The sequence below is a fragment of the Zonotrichia leucophrys genome, chromosome 19 (genome assembly GCF_028769735.1).
Source record: "Zonotrichia leucophrys gambelii isolate GWCS_2022_RI chromosome 19, RI_Zleu_2.0, whole genome shotgun sequence".
NCBI classification, from domain to species: domain Eukaryota; kingdom Metazoa; phylum Chordata; class Aves; order Passeriformes; family Passerellidae; genus Zonotrichia; species Zonotrichia leucophrys.
Genome location: NC_088188.1, coordinates 5,156,441 through 5,175,227, shown reverse-complemented (window position 1 = coordinate 5,175,227; position 18,787 = coordinate 5,156,441). Strand labels below are relative to the sequence as shown.

Sequence of the window (18,787 nt, the reverse complement as noted above, 5' to 3'; positions counted from 1 at the left end):
AGTAATTTTGTCCACTAAGCTGGTATTATTATTAACAGAAGACAAACTTTAATGGTCTCTCTGTTACAGGAGTTTCTTGTCTCCTTAACCTCCTTGTAAATGCCGTGCCAAGACCCAGACCCTCATTAAAAGGAAGTACATTTAATTGTTATCTCCTTGTGCACTGCAAAGGGAGAATGATAATATCTGACCAAACTTTCTTCAAAAAAGCAGAACCCAAGTTAACCCATAAGAAGATGCTGGAGGACTTGAGCTGCCTTTCAAGAAATCAGTCTGAAATCACCAAGAAGCATAAAACTGAGTGAGTTTATCCAGTTTCTCTCACACAGCTGGACAATAACTGAGATACATTCGTTGTTCTACATTAAATATTGTTCATGCAGAGGTAAAACAAGAATAGGCAAAGCTGAAATACAGATTTTTTTCTTTTTCTCTTAGCACTCATGGCTGTCACACCTCTGGGCAGAAAGCAAGCTCCCAGCTGGATACAGAGGGATTCAGGGAAATACTGTCCAAATCCAGCCAGTCAATTTTAATTACTGAAACTGCTTTGAAATGGCTGCAGGGGAGAGAACCTGTGAGTTAACCAGAAAATATCCCCTCTGGCCCAGCTGAATTTGATTGCAGCTTGAGGGGGCGTTGAGGAAGCTGATGCAATGAGATTTAAAAGATAAGGAATCTACAGCAGCAGGGAAACTCCAAGGCCTTTTTGTTTATTAGAAGGCAAGAAAAGAAAAGGAAAGGGGGAAGGGAAGGGAAGGGAAGGGAAGGGAAGGGAAGGGAAGGGAAGGGAAGGGAAGGGAAGGGAAGGGAAGGGAAGGGAAGGGAAGGGAAGGGAAGGGAAGGGAAGGGAAGGGAAGGGAAGGGAAGGGAAGGGAAGGGAAGGGAAGGGAAGGGAAAGAAAAAGGAAAAAGGAAAAAGGAAAAAGGAAAAGAAAGCACATTGTGAAAGGCAGGAGGAGCACCTCCACCCCCAGCCCAGCACAGATAACCTCGAGGCCGTTTGGGATTGCTCATCCCCACATCCCAGAGGAAGGATGTGGAAAGGAAGGATGTGGAGGGATGTTCTCTCTGCAGCTGCACCCAGCCCGGTGCTCTCCAGAAACATTTCCAGCCCTCCCTCGGCCAGGAGCTCTCGCACGGTGTCACTTTCATCCCTCACATGCTCAAATCCAACACGACTCCGCCTCTCACGGTCACAGTTTCCCCCAGAGCCTCCTCTCCACTGCAACAGGGGAGCCAGCCCGGCCCCGGGGCGATGTTAAAAATAGGGAGACCACAGAGTGAGAGCTGCCACTGAATCCTGCAAAGGGAGAACCCGATCCTGCTCCCTCCAGCTCGCGGTCTTTACTTTCATTACCTTCTTTACTCCTGCCAAGATAGAAAGGGAGAGAGGAATTGCTTTCTAACCAAGGCTGGTGCATGGGAATGATACAAAGAATTGTTGTTCCCCTGTCCTTGAGAGCTCCTTCCCTGCTTTAGGGTGGGCAGCAGGGTCTCTGCAGCACTGGTGCCTGCAGAGGCATTTTCCTGCTGGGCAAAAACTGGCCAAAAAAAAATAATCTGAAGCAAGATCATGGCTGTCCCTAGATCATGGCTGTCCCTGTGCTAAGCTCCAGCATAAAAATTGGAGAAATAGCTCACACAAGGCAATGGCTGGTCCAGAGAACCACAGCCCAAGGGGGCTGAGAATTAGGGCAGCAGCCACCCCAGAGTGCAGCAGCCCAGAGCCCAAAGCTGGCACAGAAAGCCAACAAACACCACAGGAGATCCTCAACACTCTCCAGCTGAGGGTGGAACCCTTGGGAGAAGCATCTCCATGCAGGCATGGCAGGATTGCAGCCACACAAAACCTGGGACACTCCAAGAACAACAGACACTCCAGGAATGACAGAGAGGTGACAGCACAGGACAGACGTGGCCAGGGACGGCCACACAAACCCAGACGTGCCACAGAGAGCTGGCAGCCCTGTTGGGACAGCAGTGACAGTGTGGAAAGGCTGGCTTGGCTGATGGGAATCCTGCTGACAGCCACAGGAGCAAGGAGGATTTTGTGGTGCTGGAGCACAGAAACACCCAGCTGGACAAGTACAACATCCCCACTCCTTCCTTTATGGATGAACTCCTGTGCCTGGAACCACAGGTAACATTTCTGCAACACAAACCTGGACCCAACAGTGCTGAAAATGTAAATTGCAGGAAGAGAGGCAGGAGCAAGAAAAGCAAGTGTTGTTGTTGGGAAGGGAGAGGAGTTACAGCATGAAGGTGGATGGGTAACCTTGAGAATCAAAGAGCAAAAATACCCCCATTAACTTCTCATGGAAGGGAGAACTCAGTGCCCAGAGAGACACAAGAAACAAAGCTGCAAGCAAAGACAGGGAGCAAGTTATTGCTCTGTTTTAGGAGCATTTGCCCTTGGGACACCATCCCAAACTGCACCTCAGACTCACCCCTGGAGCAAGGTGGTCCCACTCCAGTCACAGATGCACTGACTTGAGACTGATCTTGAATGCAATCCCACCCAAGCCTGAATGAGTTATTCTACAAAATCAACGCAGTTTCTGCTGCTTTTCTCAATTTGCTGTTGCAAATTTAAATGAATGATCTGACTGTTTCCAGACAAGCTGAATTGCTTTTGCAGCACCGTATGCACAGGGGGAAGCTGTTTAAAAAGATATTGCAAAAATGATGCAATACTTTCCTTGACAGCCCCTCAGCACACAAGGTCCTGCTATCACTGATATTAAAGGAGAGTGCAAAGTACAGATGAGAGATTCATCCCATCTGGTCTGGCTCTGGCCTCTCAACAGAAATTCTGTTGGTAGAGGAGCTGACACGTGTAGCACTTGGCAGAGAACCCAACTCTGATTCTGTTGTATAAACCTTTAAATTTTTATTATGGTAAAAAGAGGAGGGAGAGAGGGGAGAGTCCTGGGGAGTTCATATGAATATCATGACCACCCCACTTCCTGGAGGACACTCCTTGTTTTTTGCATATGCACATGAGTACAGATTAGTCATTTAGCACACAAAGACTATTTTCTTTGCTGCACATCAGCCAATATGGTACATGCCAACTGCAGCAAGAACAGCAGATGAAAGCCACAGACACAGTGCTAAGCAACTTGTTCAGCAATGCTCACATTCCCATGTAAACAAGAGAGATGAGAGGTGGTTTCCCAAGGCCCTTGACAGGGGAATATTGGGATAGGCCCACCCTGCTCCCCTGGGGTTTGCATGTCCTGTCCCTTCTGGGAAGCTGACATGCATTACACTGCCTCAAACCCCAGTGGAGTAAGGGCCCAGGGTTAAATAGAACATTATAAACATCCTTAATGATTTCAGAAACCTATAAGGCCTCAGAGACTCTGAAACTGCAGTTTTGGAGTGCAGAGGAGGAAACTAGCACAGGATCAGGGCCAAGAAAATGTGCTTATGCTTCTTGCAGCCCTGTGTGTCAGAAAGCCTGACTTTCCCTTAAAAGAGCTGATGATTGCAAAACACTCTTTTCTCTCCACAAAGTTACCCAAAATAATAAAATCGGTTTTCTTTTTTACAGAAGTTTTCACCCACGAGGATGCTGTGGAATTAACAAGCTTCCCTTGCAAAGCAACACAGACATGCAAGTGTCATTGTCTCAGCTGCTGAAAAAAGAAATGAGCTCAAAGGAAAGGGATAGCTCTTTAATGGCACACAGCATTCCTGCCAGATCCAGCTCCATCAGGCTCGCCAGGACAGCTCCAGGTTCCACCAGAGGACTTGTCTGCTTTGGTGAAGGGAGAAGGAAGCGTTCATTTCTGACAGATAAATGCTACAGCCAATTAAAAAAAGAAAAAAACCAAACCCCCAAATGATGAAATAACACAGGCCTCGGCTTGTTCTCCCCAGCAAACCAGGCAAAAGGCATTGCAGCAATGCACAAATGAAGAAGACACAGTGGCAGATTTCTACAGTACTTGCTGTCACTCCTTTACCTCCTTGAAACTTGCTTTGTTAGTCCTTCAAAGTCTTGTCTCATTAAATTCCCTGTCACTGTTCTGTTTTAGGAATGTCCTTGTAAAATCTAAAACACCTGTAAGCCTTCCCTGGGCACTCCTGCCTGTTATTGGGAAAAACACGATCTTGGCACTTACTCAAGCTAAGGTGACAGATGCCACTGAAGAAAGTGTGAGAGAACTTCCCAGCTTCCTGCAATTCCAATTTCTACATCCCAAGCTGTAAAAATACAGTAAAGAACAGCAAAAAAAAAAAAAAAAGAACATAAAAGCTAAGGCTGTTTTCTTTCTGGTTATGTATTTATAGAATACTTGCTTTGGAACAACGGTGATCAACATTCTCAGTTTCTGTTGTGCTTTCCTGGATGTCCTTGAGTCAGCTGCAGGTACCCACATTAATCAGCTCTGCTCTAGGAATGAGCTGCCAGTTAATTGTGGCTGCACTGACAGCCAGGGAGTTCTGACAGGTAAGACAGGTCCTACACACACACATACACACAGAGAGACCTTTGGGACAGCCGATGCAGTTTCACTTTTGGCAATGGAATATTGCATTTGTAAAAAATACAGATTTTTGGCTACCAATATTAAGGTAGATAAAGTTTTGACCTTGAACACCACGGCAGTGTCGACTTAAGTACCAAGTGTGTGGGACCAGAACCAGGGCAGAGCCCCCAGCACGTGGAACAGCACAAGAACCCACAGCTAGAAATGGCAGGCAAGTAGCATTTACAGATTTAAGCCTCAAGAAAATCCATCCCTGGTGCGTCTCACCAAGCAGCAGACCAGGTTATTTTGCTCTCAGCCCTGGCTGAGCTGTGTGCAGGCTCTGTCACACCACCTGCATGCCTCTGTCATGCCCATCCAGCTGCACTTTCAGTTTGTGGAGCTCCTCGATCTCCCGGTTGTGCCGCTCCGTTTTGTGCCGCACCAAGGAGCGGTAGAAGTGGATGGTGAAGACGACAAAAATCAGACCCACAGGGACCATGATGATGGTGGACACCAGTGCTGACTGCCACCCTGCGTGGCTGCTGGGCTTCTCCACGTTGGTGGTCTCGTTTTTCAGGATGGAGCCCACTGGCAGGAATTTAATCCAGCACAGGAGCACGACTTCAGCGAGGAACAGGAGGATGCCCAGGACGGTGGAGAAGCCCCAGGCCAGCTCGATGTAGGGGTGCATGCGCTCGTGGGGGGACTCACTGATGGAGTTCAGGTTGTGGATGTTGCTCACAGCCTCCACGTTGGGCAGGATGCAGGTGCTGATGAGGAGGGCGAAGAGGTGAACGGCCACCAGCACCGTGGTGCAGGCGCTGAAGGCGATCAGCAGCATCTGGGGGTACTTGTACTGCACCTCCAGCTGCACCTCCACCATGGCCACCTGCGGAAGGAACAGAGAGCTTGTCAGCACCTGCTGGCTTTCCTTTCAAGGCTTTCAGCCAGAAAAGCATCTTGATTCAGGAAGAACAACTAAGGTCAAGTACACACTCCAGAGTTTTTTTGGAATGGCAGCCCAGATGGATCACTGCTGTCACCCACGAGGACGCCTGTGCTGTGGCCCTTCTGAGAACGTGGTTTTCTCAAACAACACGTCTCTCCTTGCCACCACAGCCACAGGAACTGCCCCAAACCCAGCACACAACAGAAGGAGCTCATTAGATGGCACGTGGGGCTGAGAGGCAGCTAACAGCCTGCTATAAGGCACCATCACAGCCTCCAGGGCCACTCCTTCCTTGCGGCTGCAGCACAGGAAGTTTCAACTTCAGGCGTGTAAAGAAAAGCAAAACCAAGCAGATCCTCTGGCCAGTGGCCAGCCAGGTTTCACTGCCCACCATGGGAAGCACAAAAACTACAGCTTAAGTTAGCCCATAGTTAAAATAACTGCCTTCTATTCTCAGGACAGTTTGCATTTGTTTTTATTACAAATATTCCCAGATAAATAACTTTTAAGTTATTTATATCCATAAGTTTCTCCCTTGAGAGGTAATAACATGGTGATACACCCAGCAGAAGTGGTCAGCTACTGGCTTGTGGGTGTGCTCAGCAACTCAGGAGTCTCCTTCCCAAAACAAGAGCTATCCCACAGCAGGTCTCTAAAGCTATTTTTACTTTAATCAAATAAAGCTTAAGAAGCAGAATATGTGCAAGAGAGCAGGAGGCTCTTTTGAGATCAGAACTGGAGTCCTGTTAACTGGTTTAGCTTAAGAATTTTTACAATTAAGCTACCTGTGAAGCAAACCAGCACTCTGTGTGGTGGCATCCCTGAAAGGACAGCACAAACTTTCTGCTAAGAAAAGACACAAAAGCAATGGACAAGATTATCAAACATTTCTCTCTAGCAGCTGGCTTGCATCTGTAGCTGCACTTCATGATTGCAGAATTTAACTTTCTTGGCAGCAAGGAAAACCTCTGGTGATCCCAGCTGACCTGCTGCTCCAGCACAGCACAGCTTGCTGGAAAGAAGCCCCTCTAAAGAACATCATGAGAAGGCAAAGTTTCAAATATGCACTTGATTCTGGGACACAGAAGGATTTTGCAGAACTGACTCACGATTATGTTATCCAGACTTCACATGAGACTCCCCTGAGCAGCCATTTCATGCTCTGTATAATCACCTGCACCACTTGCTCTGGCATTACTTGTTCATAATATTATTTAAGCACTTGAAGATTAGGGGTATGCTCATGTTGTCCCTGCTGGAAGCCCTGAAAAGGATTAAAGGGAATGGAAACCAGCTGGCATGACTGCTGCCTTACCTGCATTTGCTCTGAAACCCATCAGATCACAGTCAAGTCTGAACACATTTACCAGCAAGCAAGATACAACATGTGTGGAAAATGGTCAATCTCTGCAAGTCTGGATTTTATAGCTACATCAACTATTTAAGGCATTAAAAACAGCAAAAATACTGTGACAGTCCTTGGGCATTCCCAGCCTTCTGTTCTGACCATGAGCATGTTGGGGTTTTACCTTTGTTTGTTTTTATCAGCTCCTGGTTGCAGTTTACAGTAGTAAACAATACATCAGTTCTTGTTGTATAGCAGAGAAAATCCCAACACAGGAATCCTTCACTATCAATTGCAAGGTCAATTGAAACAGAACAGATTTCACATTGCCTTGTGTATGTTCCCTTTGCAGTTCCCCTTATATTGATCTGAGAGGGAGGAGATCAGACTCATTCTCTGCTTCACTGTACAGTGAATTTGTGCAGCACTGTGCTTGCCAGTCACGCCCCATCAGCCAGGAAAAGCTGCAGGTACATTGTTCATTATGGGGTGCTGTAATACCCAGAGACACAGCTGAATGGGAATTGTACCTGCATGTCCAATTTATAGCTTTATATTAAAGCTGAAAGCCTGGCTGATGTCAACATATCAATTTCTGCTTGTTATCCTTCACATGAGCAGCACTTTTCAGCTAATTGGATGTTTCCTCCCAGACTAACCTATTCCCCAGGGCGAGCTTCAGCTGTGCAATGTGATGAATTTTTAACACTGACTGATGGCTCAGTAAGAGGTATTTTAGTGAAAAACACCAACAACCCAGATAGGGCAGCAAGGCAGAAAAGCAGTTCATTTAACCCAAACAAGCACTGAAAAGGTGAGTGAGCTCCTATTGCTCTACCCAGCACAGGCTGTCATGTCATTTCCTGACCAGGATAAGAGAAAGAGGACAAGCTGACATAACCCATTAAAAAATAATTAAATAAGCTGTCTAGCCTGTAAAACTATTAATATGTCATGTTTGATACAATATTATACTCTTCCATGTAATAGCCCCTTTATTTTAACCTCTTCCCAGAAGCAACTTTACAAGGCTGAGCTCTCTGCCAAGCTATGGAATATTTCAGCAAAGACTTGATTTTAAGCTTGAGAATAACCCAGCTGAACTCCAGAATCACAGGATCAGAGGCTCACAGCATTTTAGAATTAAACTGCAGTTAAATTACATGCAATGATGGTGAGGTTTAGACCAGTATAGCTGAGACTGTCCACAACAAGGATGTTATTAATTTTGAGAAATTTAGACCAAGAGAGATAATATCAAGCAAAAGGATGACAAATGGCTTAACATAAACCATGACACATTCACACAGATGGTTTGGCAGACTGTAAAAAACAACCACTCCAGTAGATCTGTTGGGGTTTTTGTTTTGTTTTAGTGTTTTTTTTAATCAAACACACACCCTGTAGCAATTGGATAAGTATTGAGAAAATGGATTAGCAGTAATAGCTCTTATTTCCATCAGGAATATTATTAAGCAGGTTTCCTAAGCTCCCACTGAATTTCCTTTATTTGCAGCCTCCTTGGGGCAGATGCAGCTGCCTTACAGCCCACCTCCAAGCAGCCCTGGCACTGGAATGACCCACATCCTCCTGACCTGCCCCAGCGCTCTGCCAGAAATACCAGAGATGGTAACGAGGAAGGTTTGCATTATTCTGCAGCCTGTCCAGAAGGAGCTGGATCAGAGCCATGGCCTGTTGATCAACTATCCATCAGCTCAAAATAATTTCAGCCAATATGAAGCTAGCTTGCATCAAACACACCGACAGGGAAGTAAATAAAGCAATAGCCAAGCCCTGGATGACATTTGTTTACGTAGTCAAATGCACTCCAGGCTTTGGGGAAGTTGTTTAATAGAATCACAGAATCGTTCTGGCTGGAAAACACCTTTTAAAGATCACAGAGTCCAACCATTACACCAGCACTGCCAAGTCCACCACCAAACCATGTCCCCAAGTGCCACGTCTACACATATTTATCTCTAAATAACTTCTCTTCTTTCATCAATAGCCAGAGGTGTTCATATTAGAGAGTAAACATCCGTGTACGAAACTCCTGCATAGCTGTGGAGAAATAACCCAGGAGGAACAAACACCTCAGCTTTCTGATCAGCTGGAGAAATAAATAAAGAGAAATCCGTATTGCAAGAGATTTTACTTCTTAGTTACTGATTTCTATTTCTTACATTAGGCTGCTGAGCATAATCAACACTACTTACACCTGTGTATATTCAACTGCACTTTAAAGAGTTCAAAGAGAATGTAGAACCAGTGGTTAATTTTGTGTGTTTGCCAAGGACTTTCAGTAACTTTCTGCTGTAAGAGCTGAGAAAGCATGGTTTGTTTTCAGAGATGTGGTTCAGCCCTGCAGTGTGGGTGGGCAGCAAGCCCTGAGTCCCAGTGGTGCCAGTGACAGCACACCCCAGCAGGGACACTGTGGCACCACGCTGGTAGATCAGTCCCCAACAATGTTAATTTAATAATTGTGTTAAAGATGACACAGTTATTAGAACTTATTATTAGAACTCCAGTAACCAGAGGCACACAGGGCATGCAGGTGAGAGGCTTTTTAGAGTAAGAAAGCTCCAGCATGAGAGAAGTCTACAGGAGAGCACCCAGTTTTTTCAAAAGAAGAGGGACTTTCTGCCCCTGCAGCACACAAGTCTGGTGACAAACCAACACAGACTTTGTGAAAAGCTGTGAAGAGCATCTTTTGCACACAGCCAGTGAGTGGAGAGCAATGACAAAGCAACAGAGCACCCTGTCCCCACTCCAGCCTGCTCCCACTGAAACCCCCGCCTGCAGCTTTCCAGCTTCACTTTGGGTGGCCAACTTGTAATGTTATGGATGATTCATGGTCTGGGGGGCTGGGGGAGGAAAAATCAGGGGAAGAAGCTAAAATATAACTAGAAAGGCGATCTGGGAAGTTCCTGAGATCTGTCTTTCCCTCCCAGCTTCTGAGCTGCAGGATGAAACATCTCCACATCGTGTCCCACAGCACCCAGGCACTGCCCCCTGCCCCTCTGCTGCCAGACCTGCCCACTTCCTGAGCAGGAAACCTCCCCAGACTGGTTCCAACTCTCACTCACAGGGAGCAAAAGCTGAGGGGAGATAAAGGGGCTCACACAGCATGGTGGTGTTTTAATACACAGCTCAGACAGGCCTGAGCACTGGACCACTGACTGTCTCAGTGTTGTTTATTTGCTCACCCCTGACATGGTTCTGACCTATGCAAATCACTTCCAAATAACACCCAATGCTGTACAGGGGAAAGCAAGCTCCAGGGATCACTTCCAATAGGCAGCACTGACAAAAATACACCAGGTTTGGCTCCCTGCAGGCTGCAGAGCCCTCTGACACCAGGGCTGAGGCTCAGGGCCTCTTCTCACACCTCAGTGGCAGAACACGATCTCCCTGATCACGCTATGCAAACTTCACTTTGGCAGACTGTGACCAACCTCCACCTTATTTTAGACACTGTGACCTGAGAAAACACGCAGAGAAATTAAAATAACGTTCAGGGCCACAGCAGCCACAGGGGCCTGAAAGTGCTCCACACCCAAGAGCAGCCTTGCATGCATGAGGGCAGCAGCCTCGGGGCCAGAGGAGGTCCTGGATTGTTTAGCAATGCTGCTGGAGCCCTTAGGATCACTTGCAGTAGGGGATCAGTATTTTTAAAGGGCTGACTCGGGAGTGTGTGGGCTGGCTGTTAGACAGCTCATGTATCCCTGCTGCAGTGAGAGAGCCAGCCTCAAACTTTGCAGCAGCAGCCAAACAGAAGCCCCCAGGCAGATGCCTCCTGTTTCTTCAGGAAACAACTCCCTGCTCCTTCCCAGGGAGAAAACACTGATTAATAGTTGATCTGAGGCAACCCAAAAACCTTCACCATTCAAAAAGCTATGTAACACACATTACCTGTGAAAAATGCATATTTTATGATTGGCTTTTTGCAAATATTAAAATATTATATGTGTTGTGTTAGAAAGTAATGCTGTATTAATTCTCTTAAGTAGTGTGTTAAATATATATTTAGGTTATAATAACATGTTAAAATAGAAACTATGCTATGTAGGATACTTTTTTTCTAAAGAAAGGGAGATACCAGTCACAGGACATCTAAATCCTTCAGAGAAAGAAGGATTGCCCCATTATCAGAAGAAACGAACTTCTTCCTGCCTCATTCAGGCTTGAAGGCACCGTTTAGGATTCAGAGGAAGAAGTTGACCAGACAGAATCCTGTGTTTGAATGGAATTTATGAATAATGTATGAGATGTATGAATATGCAACAGGCTGTTGCTTTTAAGGGTTAATCCTCTGTTAAGGGTGTCCTTTTTCAGGCTTATGCTGGCCAGAAAAAGGTACCTGGACATCCATAATTCTTTGTTTCTATTGTCTCATATTGTCCTAATTCAAATTAGGACAATATATTAGGACAATATGAGACAATTACTCTAATTGCATTACTATTTTTATTACCATTTTATTACTATTCAACTTTTAAAAGTTTAAAACCAAGTGATTGGCGTTTTTCACATTACCATTGCAAATCCAGAGAGCAGAGCAGAGGTTCTGCTGGAGGCTTTCAGTTTGGCTCGGCTCAGGTACAGTTTTCTCCAGGACAGGGCTTGCACAGAGTGGTGGTTGGAGGTGACCAGCTCCAGGTAGCTCCTTCGGACCCAGTCCCGATAATCCATGCCCTTGGTGCCAGGCTCAGAGCAGCAGGCAGGAGTGGAAGGATCCACCGGAACGTTTAATTCAGTGCTCATGATGGGAGAAGTGCTGAGGGAACAAAAGAGTCACGTTCAGGAAGGGGGGTGGACAGGATGAGTATTAACTACTGGAAAAGCTGCAGTGGAACAAAGTTGCCCTTGGTCAGTGGAAAATGATGGACCAAATAACATCACACTTGGAATTCAGAATGGAGAAAGGACCGCCCATAATTGCCAAAAGTGATCACGAGAACTAGGAAGGATTACAAAGGTACACTGGGCAACTATTTCAGCAGGGATTCAGGAGGGCTGCACACCATCTGGATTTTCATTTCAGAGCAGGCACCTCAACTTTGCCCTTTAATTCGTTCTCGCTCATAAAAAAAATGTTTTATATAAATACACTTCACCCCCATCTTATCTTTGTTTTGATTTGACTGTTCATGTCCCAGTGCACCAAATGCACCTCCTTAGAGTATCAAACACCAGTTGAAGGAGTCACTTTTTGCTCTTTCTTTGGAAACCATTCCTCCTGGGTTACAATGTGGGGTGTAACCAAACTGAGTGTTCCATTCCCATCCACATTATTCCTGATGAACTGTTAATGGCCGCTTGCAGGAGCTGCAGGGTGCACACCCGACCCCCCAGGCTGCGAGCTGGCTGTTAGATAAGGGAAGGAGGCAAACCCTGCATTGCAGGGCGGTGTTTTATTGTGTTCACAAATTGCTTCACTCAGCCTGACAGCTACACCCAGGCCAGGGATCATCCCTGCCAATGGGCCACAATGGGCAGCTGGAAGGACCGAGGCCATGAAGGGCTCCCCAGAATATCCCGTGACTCAGAGGATCAAATCATCATTCCATTGTGAAATTCCTCGCTCCGGGGGAGGTGCTGAACCTTCCTGCCTGCATCTGACAGTGTGTGATCTGGGGATATGAGCACCACCTCCACTGGACATGCAGGGGAGGATCTGAACTTCTACAGAACCAGACCATCCACAAGAACACTGCTTGTGAGAGGACTGCAACCATCACTGCAACCACTGCTTGATCAGACTGCAGCCACCACCCTGACCCCCTTTGTGGGTTTAAGCCAGTTTTTCTGTAAAATTCCAATTCTGTATAATTCATCTACTGTAATCTTTCTATTAAACTGTAACTCCGACCTGAAGCCCGTCTCAAGGTATTTTTGTGGGTGATAATCTCTCCCCCTGGTTTATTTCAAACCAGCACATCAGTTTTTCTCAACTATTGCTCATCAAAGCCCAGTTTAGATGGGCACAGTTCTCCCCTAATAATCACAGAACTGAATGCTGAGTAGAGTTAACAAATGAACTTCCCAAGCTTTTGCAGTGGGAAGTTAAATTTCCTGAGCTGCTCACACTCCATTTATCAGGCACATCTGACCAAGAATCCTGTTCTCTTACTTCCACGGGTGGCTCTGAGCAGAGGGCAAGGAAAAGGCAATTCCAAAGGGGAAAGCAAGCTGCTTCCAGGAAATTCCATCATCTTCAGATGGAAGGGATTACACTGAGAGATGTATGAAAGCAGCAAGAATACTTCAGGTGGTGGAAGCTTTCAGCACCACGTCCCCAGGCTGCTGCCAAATGGCTCTGGTGATCCCCAGACACAGAACAACAGCCATGGAATGTTTTGTGCAAAAATTTCTCAACTCTGACACACATCTGAAACTAACTCAGCCTTCCAAGAAACAGAAACTACAATTCCTTGTCTAATCCCCTCACTCACAACTCTATCACTGAGCACTGAGGAGGTGGCAGACAAAGCAGAGCTGCACCTTCTGGCTATAAAACACTCACCAGCTCCCAGGAGGAGGAGATGCTGCCCAGAATCACACCTGGTGTGGCATTAATTAGTCCCAGCACCACCTCTCAAGGTCACAGGCACCTTGCAGCCCTGCCTGCATTCCCCCATGTACAGGGGCCACGTGGGGACAGCTAATAAAGCCAAGGCTGCTGGGAGATTGCAGAAGTGGCAAAGATCAAAAGACATCAACTGCCCACAACTCTGAATGCTGTTACTAAAAGGGAAGGAAGCTGTTTCAGGCACAATAACAAAGAATAGCAAATAAAGCACTGCAGGTCCAAGATTGTTCCTCCTGAACATGGGGGGGCTTTTAGGTTCCAATTCCCTCAGACATAACAAGGATGGCAGCACAGGAGGATTCCTGGGCAGGTTTTGACAAGGCCGTTATTTCAGCCCCTGCAACACTCCAGGAAGGCTCCTGAACTGCTCAGGAATTTTCAAAATATTTAAAAGTAACAAAAAAAAAAACCCCAAACAAATAAACAAAAAAAGAAAGGCCCACTAGAATATTCATGCCATAATAAAAACAAGAAGAGAAACAATAACAGGGACAAACCTTCCTGCCTGATCTGTGTTTCCAGAAAAGGCAAGAATCACCTATTTTACAGATTAAAAAAGCCTCCTGGGAGGATTGGAGGAAGAAACAATCTGTGACCAGCAAAACTGTAAAGCTGTTTCCTGTGACAACATCCTGTGTGGGTCCTGCAATGTATAGCAGGGAGTGAATTCATCCCTTTGTCCCCAGCTGGGACACTGATGGCCTCTGCTCTGCCATTTAATTTCAGAAAATACTTAGGAACTTTCTATGTAGGAAACTTGACCCCTGGGACAAATTCCATTAAAAAGACAAATGAATTCAGAGGTTACAGAGAGAGGGCAAGAGAACCCAATCACATCTGCTTTTTCCCTTAGAAAAATAAGCTAAAAATACCACAAGGCTGAATTTTCTCTCTGGAGCGGCTCAAGAGATGTTCTCAAATAAGTAAACAGCTTCAGAACGAAATCCATAAACACAAATGTAACCCAAACAAGCAGTGCCAGGAAGTCAACTCACCTTGCTGGCTATGGACATGGAGGGACTGGGTGGAGGGCTCCAAGGGCTGAAACACAAGACCAAAGAAGAATTTTACATGCGCTGTAGCTGGAGCAGTTTTACTCTGGAAATACTTTTCAGCCTGTCATCTGCATCAGGGGAGGCTTATCCTGGAGATTTCACCTTCCTGCCTTGCAAAGTTAAAGGTTTAGGACACTTTTTCTTACAGAAATAACTATCCTACAGGGCTTGACTGCACAGGGCTGTTGAGCTCTGGATGGGGAATGAGGAATTCTCCAGGAAACCTTTTCTTGAGGCAGCCCTGACAAACTCCATCCCAGTTGTGTCTTCCCTGCACCACCGACGCATCTGACCCCACTTCATCTCGCACTGGGAGGACAGAAAGCTCTCTGTGATTGCTCCCTTATGTGGATTTTCTTAACCTGCCAAGCGCTGTCCTTTGGAAAAGGGAAAGCCTTTGCCTCCTCCCATCTCAGTGCCTGTGTGGGGATTTCTCCACAGCTGGGAATGAAGGCGACAGAGCGGGTCCCCCTCCCACCACTGCCGTGCTCAGGCACCACAGAGCGCTCTCTCTGCAGCACTGGCAGCTCCTCGGCCTGGTTTCAGATGCCAGCCCCCTGCTCAGTCCCAGCTTTCTGCCCCACACCCCCACACTGATCTGTGGGTTTGTGCCAGTCCCTTCCCTCCCATTGTTCAAGCCCCTGCAGGCCATGGCTAAGCTAAATCCCGAGTCCTGTTACTTGACTCGGATGAGTTCCAGCCATCTTTGTCATGGGAAACCCCTTCCTATGTTCTCTTCTGGCTTGGGACTCCTCCAAGCAGCCCTGCTGGGGTGCAGAGCAGCCAGGCAGGGTGTGAACACCCCATAGGTGTGAGCACCACCCCTGTGGCAGCAGGGGATCACCTCCAGGCAGGATGGGACCCCCTGGTCCCACGGCCACAGCCGGGATCCTCCTCACAGGGCACCTCCCTCCCGCCACCCTCGGCACACGCTGGGCCGGAGGCGACCCCACACTGCCAGGATCTCCCCTCCAAAGCAGCCTCAGACAGGGCACCCCTCAGTACAGGATGAGACCCACTCCCAGCGAGGACCTTTCCCTCCAAAGGCAACCTGGACAGAGGGTCTTTCCTAGACAGGACACAACCTCCTACCACCGCATCCTGATCCAGCATCCCAAGGATCCTCCACAACTCCTCAGGCAGGATAGGACCCAACCCTTCAATCCCGTTCTCCAAAATCAGCCTGGCTCAGGGTCTTGTCCTGGAGGTGTCCCCCCACAGCGCTCCAGCGGGAGCATCCCTGTCCGGGTATATCCCAAAGGAACCTTCTGCATCCCACCTCCGAAGCACGGCCGGACAGGACGGACCCTTCCCGGTCACCCCGTCCCTCCAGGAGCAGGGGATTGTCCCCAGCCAGGCGGGACAAGGCGCCCACCCCAGCACCACCACCCCGCCCGGGCAGGACGGGGCGCGTCCCCCCCACACCGCCCTGGGCAGGGGAATCCCTGTTCGGGAGACTCAAACCAACTCCCCCCAGCACCCGGGCAGGACGAGACCCCTCCTCCCGGATCCCACCTCTGCAGGACGAGCCCGCCACCGCCCGAACACGCCTGAGGGGAAGCCGCCCGGTGCCCCAGAGCGCGGGCCCCGCTGGGGATGAGCTCCCTGCGGGCGGGATGCGGCCCCGGGGGCGGCGGGGGCGGGCAGTGTCTCACCGCGGTGCTGTCCGGGGGCCGTGCCGGGAGCCCCGGCAGAGGGACCGGGAGCGGAGCCGGGGCAGGATCGGGATCAGGATTGGGAGCGGGATCGGAGCCGGAGCCGCCTCCGCCGCTGCCACGGCAACGCCGGGCACCAGCCACGTGACCCGCAGGAAACGGGGGGCAGCGCCGCCACGCCCCCGCACGTGACCGATCGCTCATTGGCCCGCGGTGGGGCTGGCCACGCCCCCTCAGCTAATGGGGCGGGGCCTGGGAACGCGACCCCCGCCCTGCCGCAGCCGGCGCCCCCCGCCCCGCCCGCAGAACCGGGGCCGCGCTCGCCCCCTGCGCACACCGGGGAGCCCTTGGGGGTCTCACGAAACGGGGATGGACTGAGCGATTACAGGGAAAGAACATCCCTCCGGCACAGAGCCGTTCCCGCAGCGCTCGGGGGTCCCGCTGTGAGCATGCATCTGTAAGGGTAAAAAATGTCTGCGGTTCCCTAAGGTCGCAGTCGGGCTGAAAGCCACCCACTGGTAAAGGTGTGGGTCTGGACCTTGCGTTATCTCTAAATCTTGCCACAGAGAAGGTATTGGTGCAATGGGATGCAAATGTGCTTTTATTACAATTATTAATTATACAGCAAAAAGTCGCCACTTACATAAGTCAAAAGGCAGCGCTGCTCTGCCTCCGCCGGGCTGAGGCTCCTCCGGCTGAGCACAGGCTCCCTGCGAATCCCGACTGCTATCTCCCTGCACTCCTCCGCTATTGACTCAGCAGGAAATCCTGTATAAACCCATCAAAAGGATAGGGACAGCCTTATGGGAAAGAGAGGGAGTTCCTGCCCTGGAAATGAGATAAAGAAAATGCTGAAAGGCAGCACAATGGGTCAGCTTTATAACAGGGTAATCCCATCTTCCTGAATTCCATTCTGCCTGGGGGAGGGAACAAAGGAAAACAATTCTTAAACACCTAATAAAGAGACAGATACAAGTTATCCTGAGTGTGCTTTTCACCTCTGAGAGCAGGAACACCCCTGCTCGGTTTCAGCACAAACACTGCTGTCTCTCAGGCTCCCACATTTGCACAAACACATGTACAGAGCAACTTTAGCCCTTGAGGGTTAATCTCCATCAGAGAAAGGAGAGGGACTCCTCTAGAAAAGAACCCAGAGCACGAATTTAGTGTAAGCAGGTCAAACTCCTTGGCAGTTTCAAGCCTGTAAGTTATTACTGCTTTCTTGGTGCCCTATTTGGAATAGCAATCAGTTGTAGAGCTGTTCCTATTTTACTATGCACAGGAGCACTTCCCCTTTTCTACTCCACGGATGAGGTTTTCCCCGTTTTGAGGTCACATAGTATTTGCATTTTTATTCTAAAGGAAGAAACATCCCTTGAAACCTCCCTTTGAAGTGCTTTGTATTCTCAAACAAGCTCGTACTGCCACGAACAACCACAACAGAGTGTTTATGGGAATTCACAGCTACACCTACCAAATGCAGCTCCTACTGCTACACTCAGCCACCCCGGCGAGACAGAGCGTGAGGCAGATGCCACCTTCACCAACATGCTCCTTTTGCTGTTTATGGATTTCAAACTCAGCATTCCCAGAAAACACAGCATGAATAATTCAGCACGGGCATCTCAGGGAGGCAGGATGAGGCCACACAACCTGAATTTGTTCCATCACCAAGACAAACTGGAGTTCACCTTCCTCATGGCTGAGGGAAGCGTGTTCTCACTCTGCTTAATGCAGAGCAGCACTCACTCAGCTCAAAGGCAGAACATTTTTATTTGTGAGACTCTCAGTTCTTTGCCCATAAAAAAACCCTCATGTTTTTGTGGCTCATCCTACAATATCCACAGGGTTTGCCTGCCCTAAGGGGGATTCATGTGAAGCAATGCTCATAACTAATCTCTCCACAGGGAAAATGGATCCTGCATCTGAATGGAACACTGCCACAACTTGCAGCACTGAGCAGAAAACAGTTCCATGCACATCTCCAACCTGGGGGGCAGCATATCCAAGTGAAGCCCTTGGATATGTACAGAGGAACTAAACACAAACACCACTTGCACTTGGTCACATCTGCTTCCCAGCCACCATGGTAATACCATGGAGAAGCCATTACATAAAGCCAGCTCAGACAAAATGCAGGATTTCTGGCAGCACTATCCAACAAAGGCGAAATCTAAAAAGAGATTCTCCCTTTTTACTGTTTTTGCTTAAAATAATTTGGCATTAACCAAGGCTTGAGAAGAAGTAGCACCGCATTCTGGATGCAAGGCTCTGGGATGAGCATGTCTGAAAGCCAGCAGGCACTTCTAATTAAAGATACACTGAAGAGACAAAAACCAGAGTTACAAGTAAAACCACCACTGCATATGCTTTAAGCACCAATAAGTAAATATATAGAGAGATGTTAAGATTCCTACCAGGGAATCCAAGGTGCAAAGCAGAGCGCTCAAGCAGAGAGAAAGGCAGCTGTCATCACAGGAAGCTGAGCACAAGCAAAATGATTCCATTCCAAGCCTTTCTGACACAGGATTCGGAGGCTTTACACACAATCTTTGGGAAAAGGTATTGTTCCAATTCAAAAGCAAAAAGTAACATGCAGCTTACACCTTTTTCCATATTTTCATGTGTGCCACATCACTTGATCTCTTTGTCCCTTCCTGCAGCACTGCAGCATCTCTTTTATTTTACTGAAATCCTCTTCCAAAAAG

General features: G+C 48.0%; 1 protein-coding gene across 3 annotated transcripts; it reads right to left on the bottom strand.

Moving 5' to 3' along the window:
- Positions 1-18,632, bottom strand: ORAI2 (ORAI calcium release-activated calcium modulator 2). Of its 3 annotated transcripts, none has more exons than XM_064729111.1 (4): positions 16,723-18,632; positions 14,365-14,410; positions 11,314-11,554; positions 1-5,372 (listed from the first exon to the last, which is right to left on the bottom strand). In XM_064729111.1, the coding sequence occupies exons 3-4, from the start codon at positions 11,539-11,541 to the stop codon at positions 4,827-4,829; spliced, it is 774 nt and encodes a 257-aa protein (XP_064585181.1). In that variant the 5' UTR covers positions 11,542-11,554; positions 14,365-14,410; positions 16,723-18,632; the 3' UTR covers positions 1-4,826. The 3 variants fall into 3 exon arrangements, with proteins under 3 accessions (XP_064585181.1, XP_064585180.1, XP_064585182.1); XM_064729110.1 differs by lacking the exon at positions 16,723-18,632 and adding an exon at positions 16,080-16,223; XM_064729112.1 differs by lacking the exon at positions 16,723-18,632 and adding an exon at positions 15,940-16,079.
- Between the last annotated feature and the right edge of the window lie 155 nt (positions 18,633-18,787).